Genomic DNA, 24,498 nt, shown 5'->3' on the forward strand with positions numbered 1-24,498 from the left:
GTTTTACTCAGAAGCAAGCCCCATTGCCAGCAACCGAGCTTACTCCCAGGTAAAGGATCATGTTTTAGTTCTTCCCATGATAATCAGTAGGGTTTAACAGCGCTCAACAGGGTTACCTACTGTAAGGAATTCCGAAAGAAGCAGAAATAAAAGGCATTGGTTGAAAGTCCGTTTATTCAGATACTTCAGAAAGCACACATACACGAGACGGCAAGACTGCCCGCTCCCGCCTAAACTACAGGTTATAAACGTTTTGGAACCCTTCCCCCCTCACCACCCAGTCCCATTCTCATGGGAACGGAATGCTAGTTTCAAACATCCAAGATAGCAAGGTTACTGTAGCAGATTCTGGCTCCTCTTCCCCAAAACTAGGTCTTAGGTTTAGTGTAATAATCTCCCTAAACTAATTGCACTATTATCACATGACGAGCTCTGTGCACGCGTGCCCACAGAGAGGGCTCTGAGTGCCACCTCTGGCACCCGTGCCATAGGTTCGCCACCACTGGCCTAGTCCTTTCAGCCCTGTCTCTGAATTCCCTGATTTCCCCCCAAAAAACTTTTTGTTTTACATGACAGAACTCTAGTCCTTAAGAAGAAGAGGAGAGATAAGAGTTTTGGGTTTACCTCCCTCCCCCCTTCCTCTCCTGTAAGGAGACTCAGAGGGGGTTACAAATTCCTTTCCCTTCCTCTCCCCACAACAGACACCTTGTGAGGCAGGTGGGGCTGAGAGAGTTCTGAGAGAACTGGGACTGCCCCAAGGTTACCCAGCAGGAATGTAGGAGTGAGAAAACACATCTGGTTCCCCAGATAAGAGTCCGCCACTCATGAGGAGGAAAAGGTTTCTGAAGATTAGCCAGGTGGACTTCAAGGGAACTGATGCGTACTTGTTGAATTTCCGCAGCATGCCTTTGATGTGCTGGAAGTCTGGGCGCTCCTGGGGGTCTTCCGCCCAGCATCGCTGCATGAGGGTCACCACATCCTCCAGGTTGTAGCCCAGGTTGCTGGAAGGTCGAAACGGGGGGCACTCGGCACTCTTCACTCGCTCGATGATCTCTGAAGGTGACGGGGGAAGGACCACAGATTATGGGTCGAGCATGTTTGTACCAGCAGAGTTTAAAGCAGAGTCACTCTGGTAAGATGAGAAGATCTATAGTCTTCTTGCACTCACTGCAACCTTCTAGCACTCATGGAAAACAATACTCTCCATGCAAGATGTTCTTTCCATAGGAAGGTTTTACTTTAGCAGTTGCAAGGTTACACAAGTCTATGCTATACAAGACTATACAGAACTCTTCAGCAAGAACAAAGTTGAACGCACACACTCTGAACTTAGACACTCTCAGCATACACAATGCTTTGCTTATACATCCAACAGAATACTCCCCCCCCCCCCCCCGGCCCAGGCAACAGCCTCTCATTGGTCTAGAGTCACAGTTGAACTCACCAATCATGTTAAAGGTCAACTGTTGCTCCTTCACCCTAGACCAGGAATCTTCAAACTATGGCCCTCCAGATGTTCATGGACTACAATTCCCATCAGCCTCTGCCAGCATGGCCAAGTGGTAGGGCTCATGGGAATTGTAGTCTATGAACATCTGGAGGGCCATAGTTTGAAGACCCCTGCCCTAGACTTACTGTCTCTGGCCTCTGTGTTGGGCAAACTTCTGCTGACTTAGAAGATGAACCTTTTCTGAACCTTTCTTTTTTTAATATCATGAGAGTTTGCATGCATGGATTTTATCAGAACAGCCACAAACGATATTTTAGTTGTCACCAGGTGTGTTATTGGTGCTAATTATGGAAAACAGAATGAGTTTGTTAGGGTGTTGTGGGTTTTCTGGGTTGTAGGGCCGTGCCAGCAGGGGCTGATGGGAATTGTAGTCCATGAACATCTGAGTTGGACACTTCTGCCCTAGAGAAAAATGGTAGTTTTGGAAGGTGGGTTCTATTGTATCATAACCTAATGAGGTCCCTCCCATGACCAGACCACACCTTCCACAGGCTCCGCCCTCAAATCCCCAGGAATTTCCCAACCTGGAGTTGGCTACCCTGGTGGTAGAGAAAATCTCATATTCCCCGATCCTTTCTGCCAATGGGCAAAACTGTGGAATTAAAAAGGAAAATGGCCTCCTGCACAGAAACATCCTTAGGATATTATTTTAGATTTTCACAGCTGGGATCAACTGGCTGTTGTGCGTTTCCGGGCTACGCGGAAGCAATCTGGCAGTTTCTGTGTGAGGATGTATTACTCTTGCAAGAGGTGCCCATTTACCTTCTGCTGTCTTAGAAGGGAAATATCAAAAGATACCTTATGCTGCAAGGTTATGTTCTTGCTCTCTGAATTCTGTAGAAACTATAGAGCATATGTTATTAAAGTGTCCCCTTTATGAGGAGGCAAGGAAAAATGCCTGTTACATCTACTATACAAGATGACATATTGTTCTGATAAAATTTGTTGTGAAAAACTATTACAAGATAAGAAGGAGAATATTACTAAATGGGTAGCAAAATTCTGTCTATTCATTATGAAAAAGAAAAAATGATCTGAATATAGTATCCCCCTTAGATATTTTTGTTCTGTTTAGTATTTTTATGCTGTTTGGTGTGTTTACAAAGTATAATGATATATAGATGGATAGTGCTGGAATACGGGAGAGAGATCTGCATTCTTGTTTTGTTGTAGATAATTTGGAGATTTGTAATATAACTGGTCATTGACTGTAAATAAAGTCTTCTTCGTGTGAGGATGTGTTCCCCTTCCATCAAAGGGACAAGGTGGGGTGCGGAAACTCACACCTGCCCGTGGGCGGGGGGGGGGGGGTTGTCTTCACCTTCTTATTTGTCAGTGGTTCTCAACCTGTGGGTTGTGACCCCTTTGGGGGTCGAACGACCGTTTCACAGGGGTCGCCTAAGACTCTCTGCATCAGTGTTCTCCATCTGTAAAATGGATAAATGTTAGGGTTGGGGGTCACCACAACACGAGGAACTGTATTAAAGGGTCGCGGCATTAGGAAGGTTGAGAACCACTGCCTAAGACTCTCTGCATCAGTGTTCTCCATCTGTAAAATGGATAAATGTTAGGGTTGGGGGTCACCACAACATGAGGAACTGTATTAAAGGGTCATGGCATTAGGAAGGCTGAGAACCACTGCCCTACGAGGAGAGACTCAGGGAGCCCAGAATGTTTAGTTTGGTGAAAAGAAGGTTAAGAGGCGACGTGATAGCCATGTATTGTCGAAGGCTTTCACAGCTGGAATCACTGGGGTGCTGTGTGGTTTCCGGGCTGTATGGCCGTGTTCTAGCAGGATTCTCTCCTGATGTTTTGCCTGCATCTGTGGCTTCATTTGGTTTGGTTTAAGAAGCCACACAGAGAAGCCATTGAAATTCACAAGCACATGGACAATTTCAACAGGAAGGAATAAACCATGAAAATGAACAGAATTTGGCTGCCAGTGTTGAAAAACTCTAGAATCAAGACAGTGACTGATCAGCTCCACACAAACACAGGACAACTATAGACTATAGCGCTCAAAGGGAACAAAGACCAGGATACTTCTATTCAGATCCATTCAACTATTGACCTTGCTAGCTTCATTGTTACTCCCATGCTACAGACTTCTCTGTGACTCACATGCCAGGCTACTCTATTCAGATGGCCTCACCTTTTCACCTCACAGTATATATACTCCACTTGCTTTCCATTCCTACCATCAGATCCTCTGAAGATGCCCGCCACAGATGCAGGGGAAACGTCAGGAGAGAATGCTGATAGAACACGGCCATACAGCCCGGAAACCACACAGCACCCCAATGATAGCCATGTTTAGACATTTGAAGGGATATCATGTTGGTGAGGGAATAAGCTTGTTTTCTGCTGCTCCAGAGACTTGGATCAGGAATAATGGGTTCAAGGCGCAGGAAAAGAGATTCCACCTAAACATCAGGGAAAACTTCCTGACTGTGAGGGCTGTTCGACAGTGGAATGCACTACCTCGGAGTGTGGTGGAATCTGGAGGTTTTTAAAGAGAGGCTGTCAGAAGTATGGCCATCTGTCAGAAGTATTTTGTTTACTTGATGGCCCTTGGGGTCCCTTCCAACTCTATGATTCTATGTTACTGTTCATAGGATCACCATCTGAGACCAGCTCTCTCCTAGCCAATTCTCTTCGAGGACAAGACATTGAGAGCTGCGCTGTGATTTCTGCAGATCTGCCTGTTTTCACTTTGCACGCTGTTTGTTTAATAAACACGCACTCATTGCTTGGATGGATGTTTACTTTACATACGGCTGCAGACTAGGAATACCGTTCTGGTGTTTATTTTATGTTAATGCCATGGATGTGAGAGAAACGTTAGAGGCAAAATCTACCAGACCACGGCCACATAGCCTGGAAAACTCACAGCAGCCAATTCTTGGGACATCTGACACAAGAGGGCTGTGATCGAGTCATCTGTCGGAGTCAAGGGGTGGTGTTTATTCATTCACTTGACTGGCGCACCAACCCTGGTCCCGGATCTTACCTTTGGGGCTCAGGGCCATTCCTTCCACGTAGAAGACACCGCTGCGAAGGGCAATCTCCTGCAAAATGACCCCGAAGCTGTAAACGTCACCTTTCTGGGTGCCTCCCGGCATGGGGGACTCCATCCTCAAAAGCTCAGGTGCGGTCCACAGTTTCTCTAGGAAGAAATGGGGTCAATCAAGGCTCAATGTGGTGCAGTGGTTAAGGTGCACTCTAATCTGGAGAACCGGGTTTGAGCTGTAGAGGCTTATCTGGGGAACTAGATTGGCTTGTGCAACACATGCCAGCTGGGTGACCTTGTGCTAGTCACAGTTCTTCGGAGCTCTCTCAGCCCCACCCACCTCACAGGGTGTTTGTTGTGGGGGGGGGGGAGGGAAAGGAGATTGTAAGCCCCTTTGAGTCTCCTTACAGGAGAGAAAGGGAGGATATGAATCTAAAGGAGCAGCAGTGGTGTAGGAGGTTAAGAGCTCGTGTATCTAATCTGGAGGAACCGGGTTTGATTCCCAGCTCTGCCACTTGAGCTGTGGAGGCTTATCTGGGGAATTCAGATTAGCCTGTACACTCCCACACACGCCAGCTGGGTGACCTTGGGCTAGTCACAGCTTTTCGGAGCTCTCTCAGCCCCGCCCACCTCACAGGGTGTTTGTTGTAAGGGGGGAAGGGCAAGGAGATTGTCAGTCCCTTTGAGTCTCCTGCAGGAGAGAAAGGGCGGATATAAATCCAAACTCTTCTTCTACTCTTCTTCTTGTGCAACACACGCCAGCTGGGTGACCTTGGGCTAGTCACAGTTCTTCGGAGCTCTCTCAGCCCCACCCACCTCACAGGGTGTTTGTTGGGGGGGGGGGGGAGGGAAAGAAGATTGTAAGCCCCTTTGAGTCTCCTTACAGGAGAGAAAGGGAAGATATGAATCTAAACTCCTCCTCTTCTTTTCATAGGTATAGGAACTGTAGACTTCCTTGGGGGCACATACACCTAGGCATCCTGGAATACCTGCTGAGGTCCAGCAGGTATCCTCCGCAGAGCCAGCCCACCCGCCCGCCCCCTCTTTCTCCCTTCTCCCTATTGTGTCTCTCACTGGCAAACAGCGCGTACGAGTCCTCCGTGTCGGGCGCCTGGCGGAGGCTCTCCAGCCCATAGTCTGTGATCTTCAGCACGAAGCGGCTGTCCACCACGCAGTTGGAGGACTTCAGGTTGCCGTGGGAGTGGATCACACTGTTGTGGAGGAAGAGCATCCCCTGATGAAAGGGAAGAAAAACAGAGTCAAGAGGCAGAAGAAGGCGGGGCTTGAAGGTCCCACTGGCCCCGCCATGGATAAGTAGTTGGCGTCATCTACAGGTGCTCAGAGAAGGAGATGAGTCACCAGCGTGGTGTTAAGAACATAAGAACAAGCCAGCTGGATCAGACCAGAGTCCATCTAGTCCAGCTCTCTGCTACTCGCAGTGGCCCACCAGGTGCCTTGGGGAGCTCACCTGCAGGAGGTGAAAGCAATGGCCTTCTGCGGCTGTTGCTGCTCCCGAGCACCTGGACTGTTAAGGCATTTGCAATCTCAGATCAAAGAGGATCAAGATTGGTAGCCATAAATCGACTTCTCCTCCATAAATCTCTCCATAAATCTGTCCAAGTGTTGTGGTGAAGAGCAGTGGACTCTAATCTGGAGAACGGAGTTTGATTCCCTGCTCCTCCACATGAAGCCTGCTGGGGGGGCCTTGGGCCAGGCACAGTTCTCTCTGAACTCTCTCAGCCTCGCCTACCTCACAAGATGCCCGTTACAGGGAAGGGAAGGAGTCATGAGTCACTTTGAGACTCCCTACTGTTGAGAAAAGTGGGATATCAATACAAATTCAGGAGGTGGAGCTTGAGGTTCTACTGCAATTACAACTGGTCTCCAGATGGCATAGATCAGTTACCTGGGAAGACAGCTCAGGAGAGCCAGCTCCATGATATACCACAGAGCGCAGGAGAAACGGAAGTCCTAGAGTAGTACTATGTCCCTGCCGAGCTCCCTCCACTCCCCAAACTCTGCCCTTCCTAGGTATCACCTCCAAATCTCCAGGAGTTCCCCAAGCTGGAGTCAAAACAGGTCCATCATTGACCAGAGATCCTCGTCTCCTCTCTGCCCAATAGGGCCGCCAACTGTGCAATTCCTGGAGATTTGGGGGAGGAGCTTAAGGAGGGTGGGGTTTTGGGAAGGGGGCGGAGCTCAGCTGGGATGAGATGTCACAAAGTCCACCTTCCGAAGGTGCCATCGCGAACAGGGGCCGTGACAAATTGCGGTCTGTGAGAATTCCAGCCCTTAACTGGAGATGGGCGATGCTGGTTCCCACCAGGAAAGGCAAGATCACCTCAAAGGTTCCATGGCATTGACTGTAGAGTCCTTGAGTGGGACCCGATTTTGCACAGAGGAGGACAGAACCGAGGTCACTCCCATGCTCGCCTTTAAACGTTAGGCCTGGTATTGGCAGGGCTAAAAGGAACACGAAAAGGCCCTACGACAGTGATGGCGAACCTTTTCGAGACCGGGTGCCCAAATTGCAACCCAAAACCCACATTTATCGCAAAGTGCCAACACATCAATTTAACCTGAATACTGAGGTTTTATTTTAGAAAAAAACGGTTGGCTCCAAGGCGTGCGTTACTCGGGAGTAAGTTTGGTGGTAGTCAGTGGCTTTCCTTTGAAGCAACCATGCAACTCTTCCAACTGGTGAATCATGACCCGAAGAGGGTTTACTCAGAAGTAAACCCCATTGCCAGCAACCAAGCTTACTACCAAGTAAAGGATCGCGCTTTAGTTCTTCGCATGAAAATCAGTGGGGTTTTAACAGTGCTTAACAGGGTTACCTACACTGCTTCCCCAAACCTAGGACTTAGGTTTAATGCTAATAATCGAGCCCAGAGGCCCAGGCCAGTTTAGATGTATGTGTGTGTGTGTGTGTGGGGACACTCTGTTTGCACGTGCCCACAGAAAGGGCTCCGAGTGCCACCTCTGGCACCCGTGCCATAGGTTCACCACCACTGCCCTACGACGAGAGGTGGGGATGTTTGTTTAGTTTGGTGAAGAGAAGGTTAAGAGGTGACATGATAGCCATGTTTAGATATTTGAAGGGATGTCATGTTGGTGAGGGAATAAGTTTGTTTTCTGCAGCTCCAGAGACTAGGACCAGGAGTCATGGGTTCAAGGTGAAGGAAAGGAGATTCCACCTAAACCTCAGGAAAAACTTCCTGACAGTCAGGGGTGTTCAACAGTGGAATGCACTACCTCGGAGTGTGGTGGAATCTGGAGGTTTTTAAAGAGAGGCTGGATGGCCATCTCTCAGGAGCGCTTTGATTGTGTGTTCCTGGACTTGAAAACCCTTGGGGTCTCTTCCAACTCTATGATTCTAAATGTGTGTGTGGGCATGTGGGTGTGGTGGGGACCCAATCTCTGAAGCACTCTTCCCAGTCAAAAATGGACCACTGTTCCAGAGGTCCTGGGACAGAGAGACACCAGGAAGAAGAATTGTGAGATAGAAGAGATAGAAAAAGTGCAGAGAAGGGCAACGAGGATGATTGAGGGATTGGAGCACCTTCCTTATGAGGAGAGGCTGCAGCGTTTCGGACTCTTTAGTTTGGAGAGGAGACGTCTGAGGGGGGATATGATTGACGTCTATAAAATTATGCATGGGGTAGAAAATGTTGACAGAGAGAAATTTTTCTCTCTTTCTCACAATACTAAAACCAGGGGGCATCCATTGAAAATGCTGGGGGGGGGGGGGGGGGAAGTAGGACTAATAAAAGGAAACACTTCTTCACACAACGTGTGATTGGTGTTTGGAATATGCTGCCACAGGAGGTGGTGATGGCCACTAACCTGGATAGCTTTAAAAGGGGCTTGGACAGATTTATGGAGGAGAAGTCGATCTATGGCTACCAATCTTGATCCTTCTTGATCTGAGATGGCAAATGCCTTAGCAGACCAGGTGCTCGGGAGCAGCAGCAGCAGAAGGCCGTTGCTTTCACCTCCTGCACGTGAGCTCCCAAAGGCACCTGGTGGGCCACTGCGAGTAGCAGAGTGCTGGACTAGATGGACTCTGGTCTGATCCAGCTGGCTTGTTCTTATGTTCTTAGTGTTGGGAAAGGACAAATATTGGATGTAAGCAATGGGGCGAGCTCTGTTTGCGAACACTCAGAGCCATATAGCCAAGCTGTACTGGAAAGAAAACACTGATCTAGAGGAGGTCATTTTTGTCTGATCCAACAAGGTAATTCCCAACACGAGTTCTGGGGTGCTGAACGGGCTCCCCCTTCTGCACAGATGCAAATCGGTCTCTCTTTCCTAACAGGGCTTGTGTACTTTCAGCTTCTTAAAAATGTACATATTTGAGTTATTAATATGCTGTGTTTTTATTTGTGGGTTTATGCTCCGTGGAAGTTAATTATAGCTGTAAAATCCTAAAGACAAGAGATTAAATGCAAGGAGCAATAAATCCACTCTTTAAAACCAGGGCAGAAATTAATTTTTTTACACGGCCTACAGAAATAAATGTTTTTCAGTATCTTTGCAAAGACGGTCACATAGGAGTGGGGTAGCCAACTTCTAAGTGGGGCCAGGAGATCTCTCCGAATTACAACTGATCTCCAAACTTCAGAGGTTAGTTCACCTGGAAAAAATGGCTGCTTGAAAAGGGGGACTCTGTGGCCTCATATCCAGCTGAGGCCCCTCCCCTCCAAAACCCCAACATCCCCACGCATCACCCCCAAATTGCCAGGAATTTCCCAATCTGGAATTGTCAACTTTTTGCAAATGAGACTCATGGGGTAGGGAGTTCCAAAGACTGGAGGCAGATCAGCAGGTTCCTGCCCCTGAGCAACCCCAGAATGTGGACCGAGACTGATTTATTTGATTCACATAGTCAGTTTTCACTCCACTGTTCTTTTGAGCTGTGTACTCTAATCTGGAGAACCAGGTTGGATTTCCCATTCCTCCACATGAAGCCTGCTGGGTGACCTTGGGCCAGTCATAGTTCTCTCTGAATTCTCTCAGCCCCACCGACCTCACAAGGTGTCTGTTGTGGGGAGAGGAAGGGAAAGGAGCTTGTCAGCCCCTTTGAGTCTCCTTACAGGAGAGAAAGGCGGGATATAAATCCAAACTCTTCTTCTTCTTCAATTAGCTCCCAGCTGCACAGCAGGGATTCATTCAACAAGTGAAGCTTTTCCAGACAGACAGTGGTCAGGGAAAGACATATCCATTTTAACATGATGGAACAGGCAGGAACCCTCTGACAGAAAGTAAGGAATTACCCCAGTGTAACTATCAAGGCTACCCCAAAGAATCTAGGCACAGAGGAGGCAGCTGGTTTAGGGCGCGAATAGGGAGGGGACGGAGAAACAGAACCAGGTCCGTTACCTTAACAATGTCATTGGTGAGTGAATAGCGGAACATCCAGTCCAACGTGATGCTGTCGTTCTCCAGGATATCCTACAAGAAGAAAGGGAAGAACAGATTTGACACATTTTCTGGAGGTGCTTTCCCCCTGAGCAAACAGTTCTCCCTGCACCCTGCCACCCCCAATGTGATTCAGTCTTTGCATTTTAAGAAGAAGAGAAGAGTTTGGATTTACATCCCCCCTTTCCCCCAAAGGGGCATACTCAAAGGGGCATGCAATCTCCTTTCCCTTCCCTCCCTCCACAACAAACACTCTGTGAGGTGGGTGGGGCTGAGAATGCTCCGAAGAGCTGTGACTAGCCCAAAGTCACACAGCTGGGATGCGTTGGAGTGCACAAGCTAATCTGGTTCCCCAGATAAGCCTCCACAGCTCAAGTGGCACAGCAGGGAATCAAAACCCAGCTCTCCAGATTAGAGTGCACCTGCTCTTAACCACTACACCACGCTGGCTCACGTTGCCGGGTCAAGTTAAGGTAGTCAATTGGCTTGCTGCTTCAAAATGTGGAGGTACAAATATTAAAAAAACGGAGACATGAAGAATAGGCCTCTCAGTGGCCCATGGTAATTGAAGGGAACCCTCCCTATCCAGTGGCAGTCTATCTCTGAATACCAGTATCAGGAGGTTACATTGGGGAATACCTAAGCCTCTATGCCCAGCTTCTTGGGCTCCCAGGACAAATGGTTGACTGTTGTGTGAGGCAGGACACTGGACTAGATGGACCACTGGTCTGACCCAGTTCTTATGATTTCAAGGGATAATTAAGAGGTTAAGAGCTCATGTATCTAATCTGGAGGTTAACAGCTCATGTATCTAATCTGGAGGAACCGGGTTTGATTCCCCGCTCTGCCGCCTGAGCTGTGGAGGCTTATCTGGGGAATTCAGATTAGCCTGTGCACTCCCACACACGCCAGCTGGGTGACCTTGGGCTAGTCACAGTTCTTCCAAGATCTCTCAGCCCCACCTACCTCACAGGGTGTTTGTTGTGAGGGGGGAAGGGCAAGGAGATTGTAAGCCCCTTTGAATCTCCTGCAGGAGAGACAGGGGGGATATAAATCCAAACTCTTCTTCTTCTTCTTCCCCTGCCCAATTTTAAAAGCCATAAATATTGAGAAATAATTCTGCTTTACACATCCTGTTCTGTTTTGGGTTTCCTTTCCAGGAAACCCTAGTTCCCAAAGTATTCCATTTGGCAATACTCTCTAAAACGTACACACCCATTAGGAGAATATACATTTCCCAATATCTTCCCAGCCAGTCCGAATTTGGGAGAAACGGCCGAAAACGAGGTCTCCTTGCCAAATGCCATTCGTCGATAATATACCTTACAAAAATTATTTGCCTAACGCAAGCCTATTGGGGAAGGGGCGGTGGGGTTAACTCATCAGAAATGGAACTGGCCCAGGTTTTTTTGCTGACCAGAGTGGGTGGCCTCAAAGGGTTGTGACAGGTCACGGGGGTGCAGCCTGCTAGCTTGCCTAATGGGGTGCAGCCAATCATTAAAACAAAACTTTCAATCCGCTCCGACACCTGGCTGATCCGACAGCGGTGGTGGAAAATGCTGTCAAGTCACAGCTGACGTCTGGTCCAAAACCAGAGGCAAAAATATTTAAGCTCACCAAAAATAACTCAACCTTGGCAACCCCTGTTCGACTTTCCATCCGTCGCGTCCCCACCGTACGGACGTTATCCGAGTCAGCTGCATTTTCCTGCCTCATTCCCCCTCCCTCCCTCCATTCGTTCCTTCCTTTCTTTCCCCCCCCCTTCCCCCTTTCTGTCTCTCATCTCTTTTATAAGAGGAAATGCTTATCGGCAGCAGCCAGCCAGGAATCTAGGCCTGTCGAAACCGCCCCCCCCCCTTTCAAATCCCTCTCGCCTTGTCTGCCGGGCCATAAATCATCCCTCTCGTAAGGGCTTCTCGGCGGAGCCAGCTGTGGTCCCCCCCCGCGGCTCTCCTTTTAATTAAAACCCTCGCCTGCCCCCATCTCGGGTCCGGCGCTGCGGGTCAGGTTGGAAAACAAGGCCTTCCTGTCCCACCGTGAAAAACAGTTGGAAAAGAGGTCAGAGTGAGTGTTGTCTTGTGCCTCAGAATTGAGGGCATGATATAATCCTGCCCTCCCCCAACGTGGAAGAAGATTCCATGTAGAAAACCTTTCATGAAGATAGTTTTGGGAGAATAGCAGCAGAAGGGTGAGAGTTGAGCCCAGTAGTGCCTTAGAGACTAAGAAGATTTTGAGGGGCTATGACAGTGGTGGCGAACCTTTGGCACTCCAGATGTCATGGACTACAATTCCCATCAGCCCCTGCCAGCATGGCCAATTGGCAGGGGCTGATGGGAATTGTAGTCCATAACATCTGGAGTGCCAAAGATTCGCCACCACGGGGCTATGAGCTTTCGAGAGTTGGCCCCTTCCGCACATGCAGAATAATGCACTTTCAATCCACTTTCAATGCACTTTGCAGCTGGATTTGACTGAGTGGAACACCACAATCCACTTGCAAACAAATTGTGAAAATGGATTGAAAGTGCATAATTCTGCATGTGCGGAAGGGGCCAAAGTTCTCTGAAGAAGAGAAGAAGGAGAGTTTGGATTTATCCCCCGCTTTCTCAATGTTTACGGAGTCTCAAAGCGGCTTACAAACTCCTTTCCCTTCCTCATCCCACAACAGACACCTTGTGAGGTAAGTGGGGCTGACAGAGTTCTGAGGGAACTGTGACTGGCCCAAGGTCACCCAGCAGGTTTCATGTGGAGGAGGGGGGACCCAAATACAGTTGGTTCTGGTGGGTTTTCCGGGCTGCGTGGCCGTGGTCTGGTGGATTTTGTTCCTAACGTTTCGCCTGCATCTGTGGCTGGCATCTTCAGAGGTGTATCACAGAGAAAAGTCTGTTTCTGTGTGAAACAGTGTGAAGCAGACTTTTCTCTGTGCTACACCTCTGAAGATGCCAGCCACAGATGCAGGCGAAACGTTAGGAACAAAATCCACCAGACCACGGCCACACAGCCCGGAAAACCCACCAGAACCAGTTGAATCCGGCCGTGAAAGCCTTCGACAATACAACAAATACAGTTCATCAGATAAGAGTTCACCTGCTCTTAACCACTACACCACAGGTGTCAAACTCACGGCCCTCCAGATGTTATGGACTACAATTCCCATCATCCCCTGCCAGCATCATGCTGGCAGGGGATGATGGGAACTATAGTCCATAACATCTGGAGAGCCGCGAGTTTGACACCTATGCACTACACCATCCTGGCTCTCTTGAAAGCTTTTAACCCTGAAAATCTGGACGGTCTCTACGGTGAACTGGGTTTGAAACTAACTCATGTAGGAAAACTGCAGAGTATTCCTGACCTATGTGAGCTATCTACATACGTATGTCGTGCGGATGCTTTGAGAAACTGTTCCTACACGTTAACAATCCTGCATGGTCTTGAAGGAGGATGCTGGCATCCAAAGCTAAAACAGAGTACCTATTTATGGTGGCAAAGGTGTCCCCTCCGTGGTGCTCACCTCAGTACAGGAGCACCAGCTTATGAGGCAGGTGTCCCACTGCCCGGCTGACCACCTTTGCTGGTGTAACCCCTGTGTAAGAATGGGATGACCCAGAAAGGGGTGGAGTCTGAACAGAAGCAGAATGCTGCAGAACTCATGAGGTTGGAAGGAGCAAGGCTACCAGGCTGGGACCTCGATTGATTTTATTAAGCCCTGAACACCTTGTTTAAGGTCACTGCAATGTTGTTGGGAACTAGTGGGAAGGGAGTTTAATTTTTTTTGCTATATTGTAAATGTTAGAATTTATTGTTTCAGGGTTTTTGTGTATGTAAATGGTGAGAGTTTTCTGAGAACCTTCATCATCTTGAAGCCCGTTCACCCAGCCTCTGAAGTCTTCAAAATCAACCACCAGCAAAGAAGAATTGGACTTGGCAATATCGGTAGACTGTAAATATAAGGACTTGAAAATACAAACTTAACAGGACTGCAAAGTGTAAATGTGAAATGTTTTAAAAGTGTTATTTGTTAAGAGAAGTAAACTGTTTTGTTTTAAATTTGGTTCTTTGCAACTCCTTCCCTGTACTGCCCCACAGAACCCACAGAAAGAGGTTACACTGGCAGCAATAGTAAAAAGAGTGTCCCTGTCCATGTGCAGAATGCAGTCTCCTCACCAAGAGACTAAGAAGATTTTGCGGGGCTATGAGCTTTTGAGAGTCAAAGGCCCCTTCCGCACCTGCAGAATAATACACTTTCAATACACAGGTCAGCATCCTAAACCAGTGATGGCGAACCTTTTCAAGACCGAGTGCCCAAACTGCAACCCAAAACCCACTTATTTATCGCAAAATAACAGCAAGGCAATTTAACCTGAATACTGAGGTTTTAGTTTAGAAAAAACAGTTGGCCTCAAGGTGCATGTTACTCGGGAGTAAGCTTGGTGAAGCAACCATGCAACGCTTTGAATTGGTGAATCATGATCCTAGGGGAGTTTACTCAGAAGCAAGCCCCATTGCCAGCAACCGAGCTTATTCCCAGGTAAAGGATCATGCCCAGGCCAGGCTAGGTGTATGTGTGGGGAGGTGATTTTCTGCCCCACCTCCACACGATGAACTCTGTGCACGTGTGCCCACAGAAAGGGCTCTGAGTGCCACCTCTGGCACCCGTGCCATAGGTTCGCCACCGCTGTCCTAAACCTTACCCATGCAGACTTAAGAAAATGCTACTCTTCAGGGCAAGAGGAATACATTCCAAGGAAGCTTTCAGAATCCTGTGAGTAGCTTATTGTGGGGTTTTTAAAACAAATTCAAAGAGATACTTAGCAGAGATAAGGAATGGCAAAATAAAGATAGCCAGGGATGCTTTTAAGAACATAAGAACATAAGAACAAGCCAACTGGATCAGACCAGAGTCCATCTAGTCCAGCTCTCTGCTACTCGCAGTGGCCCACCAGGTGCCTTTGGGAGCTCACAGGCAGGATGTGAAAGCAATGGCCTTCTGCGGCTGCTGCTGCTCCTGGAGTTGACTCCCTTGATCTCTGCTCTGGTGCATTTTGCAACCCCGGAGGATCAAACCAGCACTCAAGATCAGCCTATAGATCGACTTCTCCTCCATAAATCTGTCCAAGCCCTTTTTAAAGCTATCCAGGTGAGTGGCCATCACCACCTCCTGTGGCAGCATATTCCAAACACCAATCACGCGTTGTGTGAAGAAGTGTTTCCTTTTATTAGTCCTAATTCTTCCCCCCCAGCATTTTCAATGAATGCCCCCTGGTTCTAGTATTGTGAGAAAGAGAGAAAAATTTCTCTCTGTACAACATTTTCAACATTTTCTAAAAGCTGTTCTGCCACCTTTTTAATGTTGAGCGCTTTTGTATAAGAAGACTTTTGAGTTGCTTTTGTATAAAAAGAGTTTTACTAGCTTTAGGGGAGGGTCACATGGGATAAACCAATAACGAGCTGTACTTCTCTATTACATATTTACAGGAGACTACATCTTGCAGCTAATTTGCTACCTAGCATCGCGGCTCACGGCTTCGGCTAGATCTGCTCAAAAAAAGAAATAGAGTTGACTTTATAACCTCAGGCGACGTGACCTCTGGCATGTAAGCAAGGTCTGACTGACTGACCAATAGCTAATCAATAGAGCGGGTCATAAAACAGTGACCTCAGTAACTGGTTTACATATAAACAGTTAACCCTCTAGTAACTGGATTGTGACGGACGCTTGCAAAATTACCAATGCTTATCTTTGCTTTAATCCATAAACCCACCACATCAACCCCATTTTCCAGTCTGTGGGAGAGATTTTGGGAATTCTGGGCCCGCGGTCCCCTCCCGGTAGCCCATAAACAAACCCAATTCCAGTGTTGATTAGAGCTCCAAGGCAGGAATAATTTAGGTTAAAAACATTTGGGGTGACTAAACAGGGCTCATAAAACAACCAGGGAACACATTTTCCATTTTATGTTAATATGATTTTCACTACAAAGGGCAAGCATCATTTTCTCCCCTATTTTGGCTTCATTTTTAATTTCCAACCTGTTGTTTCCCCTGAGCTGTAGAAGGCGAGCGCAGGAAACAACTGTGCTGAATAAATAAAACGTCATGCATTTAGAGAACAGGTTGTGTGTAGGCACCTTTTTAGAAGAACCATTCCTAAAAAAACAAGCATATGTCGTTTTTAGATGCACGCGTGTGTCAAATCAGCAGGGTTTTGGAAAAGAAAAGTTTTCTGAGCCCTTGGGGACCTGACCCTGATTTTAAAAATGTGTGATTTCACCGTCTTTCTTGCACTGGAGAGCAGCAGTGGCATAGTGGTTAAGAGCAGGTGCACTCTAATCTGGAGAACTGGGTTTGATCCCCCGCTCTGCCACTTGAGCTGTGGAGGTTTATCTGGCAAACCAGATTGGCTTGTGCACTCCCAACACACGCCAGCTGAGTGACCTTGGGCTAGTCTCAGCTCTTCGGAGCTCTCTCAGCCCCACCCATCTCACAGGGTGTTTGTTGTTGGGGGGGAAGGGAAAGGAGATTGTAAGTCCCTTTGAGTGTCCTTGCAGGAGAGAAAGGGGGGTATAAATTCAAACTCCCCCTCTCCCTTCTCATTCTATTTTAGAAGAAGCATTCCCACTACTCTCAGGCTGATTCCGCACGGGCCAAAAACAGCGGTGTGAAAACGGTGTGAAAACAGTATAAACCCTTTTGCACCGTTTTAAAACCTTTTACACCATTTTCACACTGTTTTCACACTGCTGTTTTTGTCCCATGCGGAATCAGCCATAGACAGGAGGAAAAAACCCTCTTTTCATATGCAACTGTATGCAGATTTTGTCACTTAGCTAATCAACTCCTAGAACCCCCTTCCCACTTAGGTACCTGGAGACTCCCACGAGTGCAGTATTCCGTCAGGATACAGATGTTTGGCGGATCGATACAGGCCCCGATAAAACGCGTCAGGTGTTTGTTCTGAACGTCCCTCATCTGGAAAAGAGGCGGGCGAGAAGAGAGAAAAATATGCGGAGTGATTAATGTGCCCCATTTTGCCAGACCCGCCCCGCGTCCCCTACTACGCTTAAGGCAATTTTGAGGTCAAGACGATATTAATTACTAGCTATTACGGCAGAAATGCATTAACTTGCTGCTGAGATCTCTACCGGAGACCATCTGCCATCAGCAAGGCCAGACATGGGAAGAGACTACAACTGCCCTGTAGAGCAAGAGGAACTACTTGCCACTGCATGGATTCTGATTTGGCTAACACAAAGCACTCAGAGCCAAGATGAAATTTTTTAAAATTTAATTGGGAATTGCAGTCCATGAACATCTAAATGCCAAAGTTGGACATCTCTGGTTTAGGGTCTATGAGTGGCTTCCACACATGCAGAATAACGCATTTTCAATCCACAATTGTTTTCAAGCGGATTTTGCTATTCCACACAGTAAAACCCAGCTGCAGAGTGAATTGAAAGTGGATTGAAAATGAATCATTCTGCATGTGCGGAAAGGGCCTTGGCCTCGCAGGAATTTCCACCTGTTGCGGAAACACTTTCCCCATTTGAAAACCTCCATTTAAGAGTGAGGGAAGATGGCATATAGCAGTGATGGCGAACCTTTTCGAGACCGAGTGCCCAAACGGCAACCCAAAACCCACTTATTTATTGCAAAGTGCCAACACGGCAATTTAACCCGAATACTGAGGTTTTAGTTTAGAAAAAACAGTTGGCTCTGAGGCGAATGTTACTCGGGAGTAAACTTGGTGAAGCAACTGTGCAACACTTCGGGGTGAATCACGACCCTAGGAGAGTTTACTCAGAAGCAAGCCCCATGGCCAGCAACTAAGCTTACTCCTAGGTAAAGGATCACGCTTTAGTTCTTCCCACGTCGTGCCCCGTGGCCCAGGCCAGCCTAGATGTCTGTGTGTGTGTGTGGGCTCTGTGCCCACATGACAAACTCTGTGCCCGAAAGGGCTCTGTGCCCACAGAAAGGGCTCTGAGTGCCACGTCTGGCACGCGTGCCATAGGTTCGCCAGCGCTGGCATATAGACTACTCCTGAATATTAGGCTCAGTTGTATATAGAACAGAACTGACAGTCTGCTATAAGGTTCACTTCAGGAAAAAAAGCAGAGAGTTCCAAAATTTTATTGGGAATCTGCTTTCGAATTTACTGAAGAAGAAGAGGGGTGAAAGCATTCTGTCTAGGATTTCTGTCTCAGAACTGGGGCAATTTTGTCTGCCCCACCCCCCCACCCCACAGAGCCTCTGTAGAAACCAGAACTCACAAAGCAAATTTCAGACCCCCATCCGCTGAGAAACCTGAAGAAAATCCCCTTTCCACACAGGATTTTATCCCCTTCTCCCTCCGTGCCAAAACTCTCTCAGTCTTGGCATAGGTACGGCTTGTGTTTTTTTCCCCTTCAAAATAATTTTGGGGGAAGAGGTCGCTGGAACCGTTCGGAGGGAATCGTTCCTGACTCCGGGGGATGAGCGATGTATCATCAGAATGAAAGGAATTCAAGTCTTGGGCCCAGTCTCTTGTGGGAGCCAGGGGGGCAGAATGGATGGGGGGGGGGCAAGAAAGAGCGATCGATGCAGCTTCTTGCAGGGGAGTGGAAAAAAGACGCTTTTAGATATGCATCTTCCACCCCCACTTTCACCCAAAAAGCTGGTGTGGACAGAGCTCTGTGACCCTTCTGGCCACATTTTTTGCATGCATTAATGCCTCTTTCGCAACCACCGGTCCCTTGTTTACCTTCTCGCTTTCTTATACACACAGAGAGAGCTCTTCCTCTTGCTGTAACCAGCTCTGGGTCTTAATTAAAGGAGGAGCAGATGGCCGTTCTCCCTGCCGGTTCTCGCTAATGAGTCATTAGCCCTTCTGCTGCACAACCCCGGGTGCCGGTTGGTGTTGCGTTCTGTGTCTCCCCCCCCCCCCCCCCCCAACCCCTGCTTTGGTGACTTTCCCTTCACTAATGAGCTTCTGGCAGAAAATGCCCCACTGGCAGAGCACCTCCTGCTGGTGCCCCAGAAAACTGCTACAGAAGGTAAGCTGAGAACCAGGAGGAAGAGGAAGAGGAAGAGGAAGAGGAAGAGGAAGAAGAAGAAGAAGAAGAAGAAGAAGAAGAAGAAGAAGAAGAAGAAGAAGAAGAAGAAGAAGAAGAAGAAGAAGAAGAAGAAGAAGAAGAAGAAGAAGAAGAAGAAGAAGAAGAAGAAGAAGAAGAAGAAGAAGAAGAAGAAGAAGAAGAAGAAGAAGAAGAAGAAGAAGAAGAAGAAGAAGAAGAAGAAGAAGAAGAAGAAGAAGGCCATTGCTTTCACATCCTGCATGGGAGCTCCCAAAGGCACCTGATGGGCACTGCGAGTAGCAGAGAGCTGGACTGGATGGACTCTGGTCTGATCCAGCTGGCTTGTTCTTATGTTCTTATGTTCTTAAGAAGAAGAAGAAGAGGAGGAGGAGGAGGAGGAGTTTGGATTTATACCCTCCCTTTCTCTCCCCTTGGAGAGACTCAAGGAGTCTCAAGTCAGGAGAGACTCAAAGAAAAGAAAAAATGGACATTACAGAAATGGCTACAATATATCTGGGAACAAGTGACCCTTGATATTTTTGATATATTAACCAAAAATAAGATGCGGCAAGATAAACAGAATGAAAATTTTGAAGATATGGATAATATACGTGGACTGGATGAAAGAAGCTCGAGTCGAAGAAGACATATGGGAGAAGAGGCTACAGAGAATGAACTTACTGCTGTTTGTGTGACAAAACTATGAAGAAGATGAAACGGGGGGAGGGAGAAAAGGGGGAAAAAGTATTGTTTGAAAATGGATGAAGAAGAGATTATTATAAACTGTAAAACTCAAATGATACAATAAAAAAAAGTAAGGAGAGACTCAAGAAGTCTCAAGTAAGGAGACTCAAGGTGGCTTACAAGCTCCTTTCTCTTCCTCTCCCCACAACAGACACCTTGTGAGGTAGGTGGGGCTGAGAGAGTTTCACAAGAACTGTGACTAGCCCAAGGTCACCCAGCAGGAACGTAGGAGTGCGGAAACATATCTGGTTCACCAGATAAGCCTCTGCTGCTCAGGTGGAGTAGTGGGGAATCAAACCCGGTTCTCCAGATTAGAATCCACCTGCTCTTAACCACTACATCACGCTGGCTCTCAGAGAATAGCTGTAAGGTACAGGGCATTCCTGCACTGAGGAGCATGGAAGAAGTATCTAGGCAGAATAAGGCCAACTTTAGTGTGGTTTCCCGAGGATTCTGGACTCCAGATCTTGCTCGAGCCGGCTGGCACAACCCTGGCAAAAGCCCACCATGAGACACCTCCCTGTTCCGAATGCCTCTGCTGCGTTATCTGCCCAGCTCCACCCTTCCTCAGTTGAGGTGCTACATTACAGGCAACATGCTTACGTGCTTCAGCTCAAACTGGATCTTGCGTGTGAGCTCGACGCGCTTCCGGTTCACGTGTTTCACGGCCACAAGGTTTCCCTGCAAGGAGACATGGTGGCCGTTCATGTGCGAGCATGGTATTAGCTGCAGAGCAACTGAGCCACTACAATGTATTGTCGAAGGCTTTCACGGCCGGAATCACTGGGGTGGTGTGTGGTTTCCGGGCTGTATGGCCGTGTTCTAGCAGCATTCTCTCCTGACGTTTCGCCTGCATCTGTGGCTGGCATCTTCAGATCCTCTTTGCCACAAGTTTACCCTGATACCCACTTCGTTAAAAAAAGGGGTTGGACATACTGAAGGTGGATAAATTGATTTGTGGCACATCGCCACAATAACGGAATGGGATCTCAGAGGAAGAATGCCCCTGCTTGTCAGATGTAGGCAGCAGCTAGTAGAGGAGGAATGTGGCTGGCAGGGCCTACTTGGGGACTTCACCGAGGCCTCTGACTGCCCTCTGTTGGAAACAGGATGCTGGTCTACACACAGCATTGTGCTGATCCAGTATTCTGCCCTTCAAACTTACCTTGTAATAAGCCGTCTTGGCATATACCTGGAACTGACCCTCTGTGGTAAGCAGGGAGCCGTAGTTTGACCCTCTCTGTGAGAAGAGAAAAGAAACAGTGAGAGGGTTTCCTATGTATAAAGCATGCCGATCCCCACAGTTTGGTCTTCAGTTGCTTGATGTGCGTAACTTCATTTGGGATCGAGCTAGATTTGAGTCCAGCAGCACAGTCAACAAAATTTTCAGGGCATGAGATTTTGACATGGCTGCCTTTTGAAAATATGTCCCTAAAAGGTATCTGTATTGATCTTGCAGTGGAAGAGCAAAATGAATTTCAACAGAGATAACTGTAAGATACCACACTTAGGCAGAAAAAAAAATGAAATGCACAGATATAGGATGGAGGACACCTGGCTTGACAGCAGAAGATGTAAAAGGGATCTGGGAGTCATAGTAGACAACAAACTGAACGTGAGTCAGCAGTGTGATGCGGCAGCCAAGAAAGCCAATGCAATTCTGGGCTGCATCAGTAGGAGCACAGTGCCTAGATCAGGGGTGGGCAATTATTTTTTCCATGGGGCCGCATAAGAAACAGAAAATATTGTGGAGGGCTGGGCCAAAAGGCAGGGGGGCCAGTCAGGGTCATCCCGGTGGCCACCAATGTGGCCTCAAGGGCTGCATAGGGCGCTCCTGGTCTGGCCTGGGTCAGACGGCGGGATGGGCCACCACTCTGTTCTGCACCGGTCAGACCACCCTTGAAATGGCTCGTATCTAATTCTGGGAACAATTCAAGAAGGATATTGACAAGTCTGAACAGGTCCAGGGGAGGGGAACCAAAATGGTAAAAGGTCTGGAATCCAGGCCCTACGAGGAGAGACTTAAGGGGTCGGATATGGTTAGTCTGGAGAAGGCTAAGGGGTGACATGAAAGCCATGTTTAAATATTTGAAGAGATGTCATGTTGAAGATGGAGGAAACTTGTGTTTTGCTGCTCCAGAGACTAGAACTAGGAGTTATGGATTCAAACTGAGAGAAAAGTGATTTCACCTAAACGTTAAGAAGAACTTCCGGATGGTAAGGGCATTTCGACAGTGGAATACACTGCCTCAGAGGGGGGTGGAGTCTCCTTCTTTGGAGGTTTTTAAGCACAGGCTGAATGGCCATCTGTCAGGAGTGCTTTCCTCTTTAGACAGAGACAGACAGAAGAATAATCTTCAACTGATCGATAGAATGCCTTGTCTTTATTTATTTATTTATTTATTTATTTATTTATTTATTTATTTATTTATTTAATTAAACTTTTATACCGCCCCATCCCCGAAGGGCTCTGGGCAGTGCACAACATATAAAATACAATATAAAATGATAACATATAAAAGCAGCGATAAAAATTTCCAAGTCTTAGTCCAATTTTAAAAATTCAAAAATTTGAATTTAAATTTGAGTGTGAGGTGACGTCCAGCAATCCAATAACATAAAGTCCCTCCCTCCCCACGAAAAAGGGAGGCATGGCGAGTCTCATCAGATGGTTAATGGCCCAGGTGTTGAGGGCCGTGGGGGGGCACCATTAGCGGCTGGTTCCTCCAAAGGCCCGGCAAACAGTTCCGTCGCCTTTGCAGGTCCTGTGGAACTCCCCTGGTCCCGCAGAGGGGTCGGACAGCTGGTGGGAGAGTGTTCCACCAGGCCGGGGCCAAGGCCGTAAAGGTCCTGGCCCATGTGGAGGCCAGCCGCATCACCGAGGGGCCAGGGACCGCCAGTAAGTTGGCCTCCGCCGATCGGAGAGGCTGCACAGGGACATATGGGGTAATGCGGTCTCGAAGATACGATGGTCCCAGGCCGCGAATGGCCTTAAAGGTCAACACCAACACCAGGTATCTTGAATGGATACCTGGGGCCCTCATACCTACGGGACCATCTCACCCCATATGTCCCGAGTCGCGTCCTCTGCTCAGCGGAGGAGAATCTCTGGTGGTCCCCGGCCCCTCGGTGATGTGGCTGGCCTCCACACGGGCCAGGGCATTTACTGCCCTGGCCCCTGCCTGGTGGAACGCCCTTCCTCCAGCAGTTAGGGCCCTGCGGGACCTTGGAGAGTTCTGCAGGGCCTGCAAAACTGTGTTGTTCCACCGGGCTTTTGGGGGGGGGGGGTCAGCAGCTGAGCCCGCCCCTCGTGTTGCCCTGCGCACTGGCTATATATTTGACCATCTGCCACACACCCCCCCTCCCAGGGTCTGATCACTGGGGTCTGATGTCAGACGTCTCCTATTATTAATTATTTCTTGAAGGTTACTGCTGCTATAGTTTTAAGGTTTTGTATTATTTTTAACTGGGGCTATTCGATTTGTTTTATTGTGTTGTTGTTTGTTGTTGTACATCACCCTGAGCCCTCCGGGGGCGGGGCAGTTTATCAAATCGAATAAATAATAATAATAATAATAATAAAATATAAAAGAATGCCCCTGTTCTTTATTGTTTATTTTTATTTTATCGGCCTTAACGTCCTGCTCTTTCCTGGCGTAATGGCCAGGTTCAGCTAGAGACAGAGAGACAGATAGATGAATGCCTCTTCAACTGATAGATCAATCGATCAATCCATCTTGGGTGCTGTGTGGTTTCCGGGCTGTATGGCCGTGTTCTAGCAGCATTCTCTCCTGACGTTTCGCCTGCATCTGTGGCTGGCATCTTCAGAGGCTGGCATCTTTCTCATTACTATCAGATCTTTCTCATTACTATCAGATCAATCCATCGATCGATAGAAGGAATTATGCCCTTGGAAGCCCTGGGAAGACAGGCAGGTGGCACTTACCAGCGACAGGGTGAGCTTGCTGCCCATGCTGCGCAAATTCTTCTCCAGATTGCTGGACTGGACGTCCTCCCAGTGAATGCGCCAGAGCTCCGACGCCAGCTCTTTCTCCAGCTTCATTTTCCTGAGGAACGCCAGGGCGCAATGTAAGAGTCGGGCTCGGGCCACGCAGCCTTCCCCCCCCACCCCTCGCTACACCCGCGTGTGAAAAGCGCAAAGCCTTGTTTTCCTCTGAACTCACCCCGCCTCTCATAAACTATGGTTCTGAGGCCTCATCCTGGAGCTTTGCAGACAGCCCTAGAAGATACCTGCTTAGGCATCCTTTCCAGCAGCTAACAGGCCCCGAACTTTTTAGCCCTTCCCAGGCAAGGTCCTCCAACTTCTTGGTTTCTCTTTTCTGCATCTCTCCCAGCAATAGGATACGCTGCCACAGGAGGTGGTGATGGCCACTAACCTGGAAAGCTTTAAAAGGGGCTCGGACAGATTTATGGAGGAGAAGTCGATCTATGGCTACCAATCTTGATCCTCTTTGATCTGAGATTGCAAATGCCTTAGCAGACCAGGTGATCGGGAGCAACAGCCGCAGAAGGCCATTGCTTTCACCTCCTGCCTGTGAGCTCCCAAAGGCACCTGGTGGGCCACTGCGAGTAGCAGAGTGCTGGACTAGATGGACTCTGGTCTGATCCAGCAGGCTAGTTCTTATGTTCTTATATGTATTATGTTAACATTAAATAAAACACTATGGCCCCTTCCGCACACGCAAAATAATGTGCTTTCAAACCACTTTCACAACTGTTTGCAAGTGGTTTTTGCCATTCCG

General features: G+C 48.1%; 1 protein-coding gene across 1 annotated transcript in view; it reads right to left on the reverse strand.

The window, feature by feature from the left end:
• The window catches only part of NPR1 (natriuretic peptide receptor 1), a 46,046-nt gene that overhangs the window by 18,217 nt on the left and 3,331 nt on the right, over window positions 1–24,498 (reverse strand). Inside the window, exons 2-9 of the mRNA XM_048509845.1 lie at window positions 23,682–23,802; window positions 20,901–20,975; window positions 20,339–20,416; window positions 16,809–16,913; window positions 9,903–9,974; window positions 5,595–5,754; window positions 4,521–4,676; window positions 885–1,053 (exon numbers count right to left, since the gene is read on the reverse strand). Of these exons, the coding sequence (XP_048365802.1) occupies window positions 885–1,053; window positions 4,521–4,676; window positions 5,595–5,754; window positions 9,903–9,974; window positions 16,809–16,913; window positions 20,339–20,416; window positions 20,901–20,975; window positions 23,682–23,802 (936 nt within the window). The remainder of the gene's footprint in view (window positions 1–884; window positions 1,054–4,520; window positions 4,677–5,594; window positions 5,755–9,902; window positions 9,975–16,808; window positions 16,914–20,338; window positions 20,417–20,900; window positions 20,976–23,681; window positions 23,803–24,498) is intronic.

Source organism: Sphaerodactylus townsendi, linkage group LG01, assembly GCF_021028975.2.
Source record: "Sphaerodactylus townsendi isolate TG3544 linkage group LG01, MPM_Stown_v2.3, whole genome shotgun sequence".
In the NCBI taxonomy this organism is placed as follows: domain Eukaryota; kingdom Metazoa; phylum Chordata; class Lepidosauria; order Squamata; family Sphaerodactylidae; genus Sphaerodactylus; species Sphaerodactylus townsendi.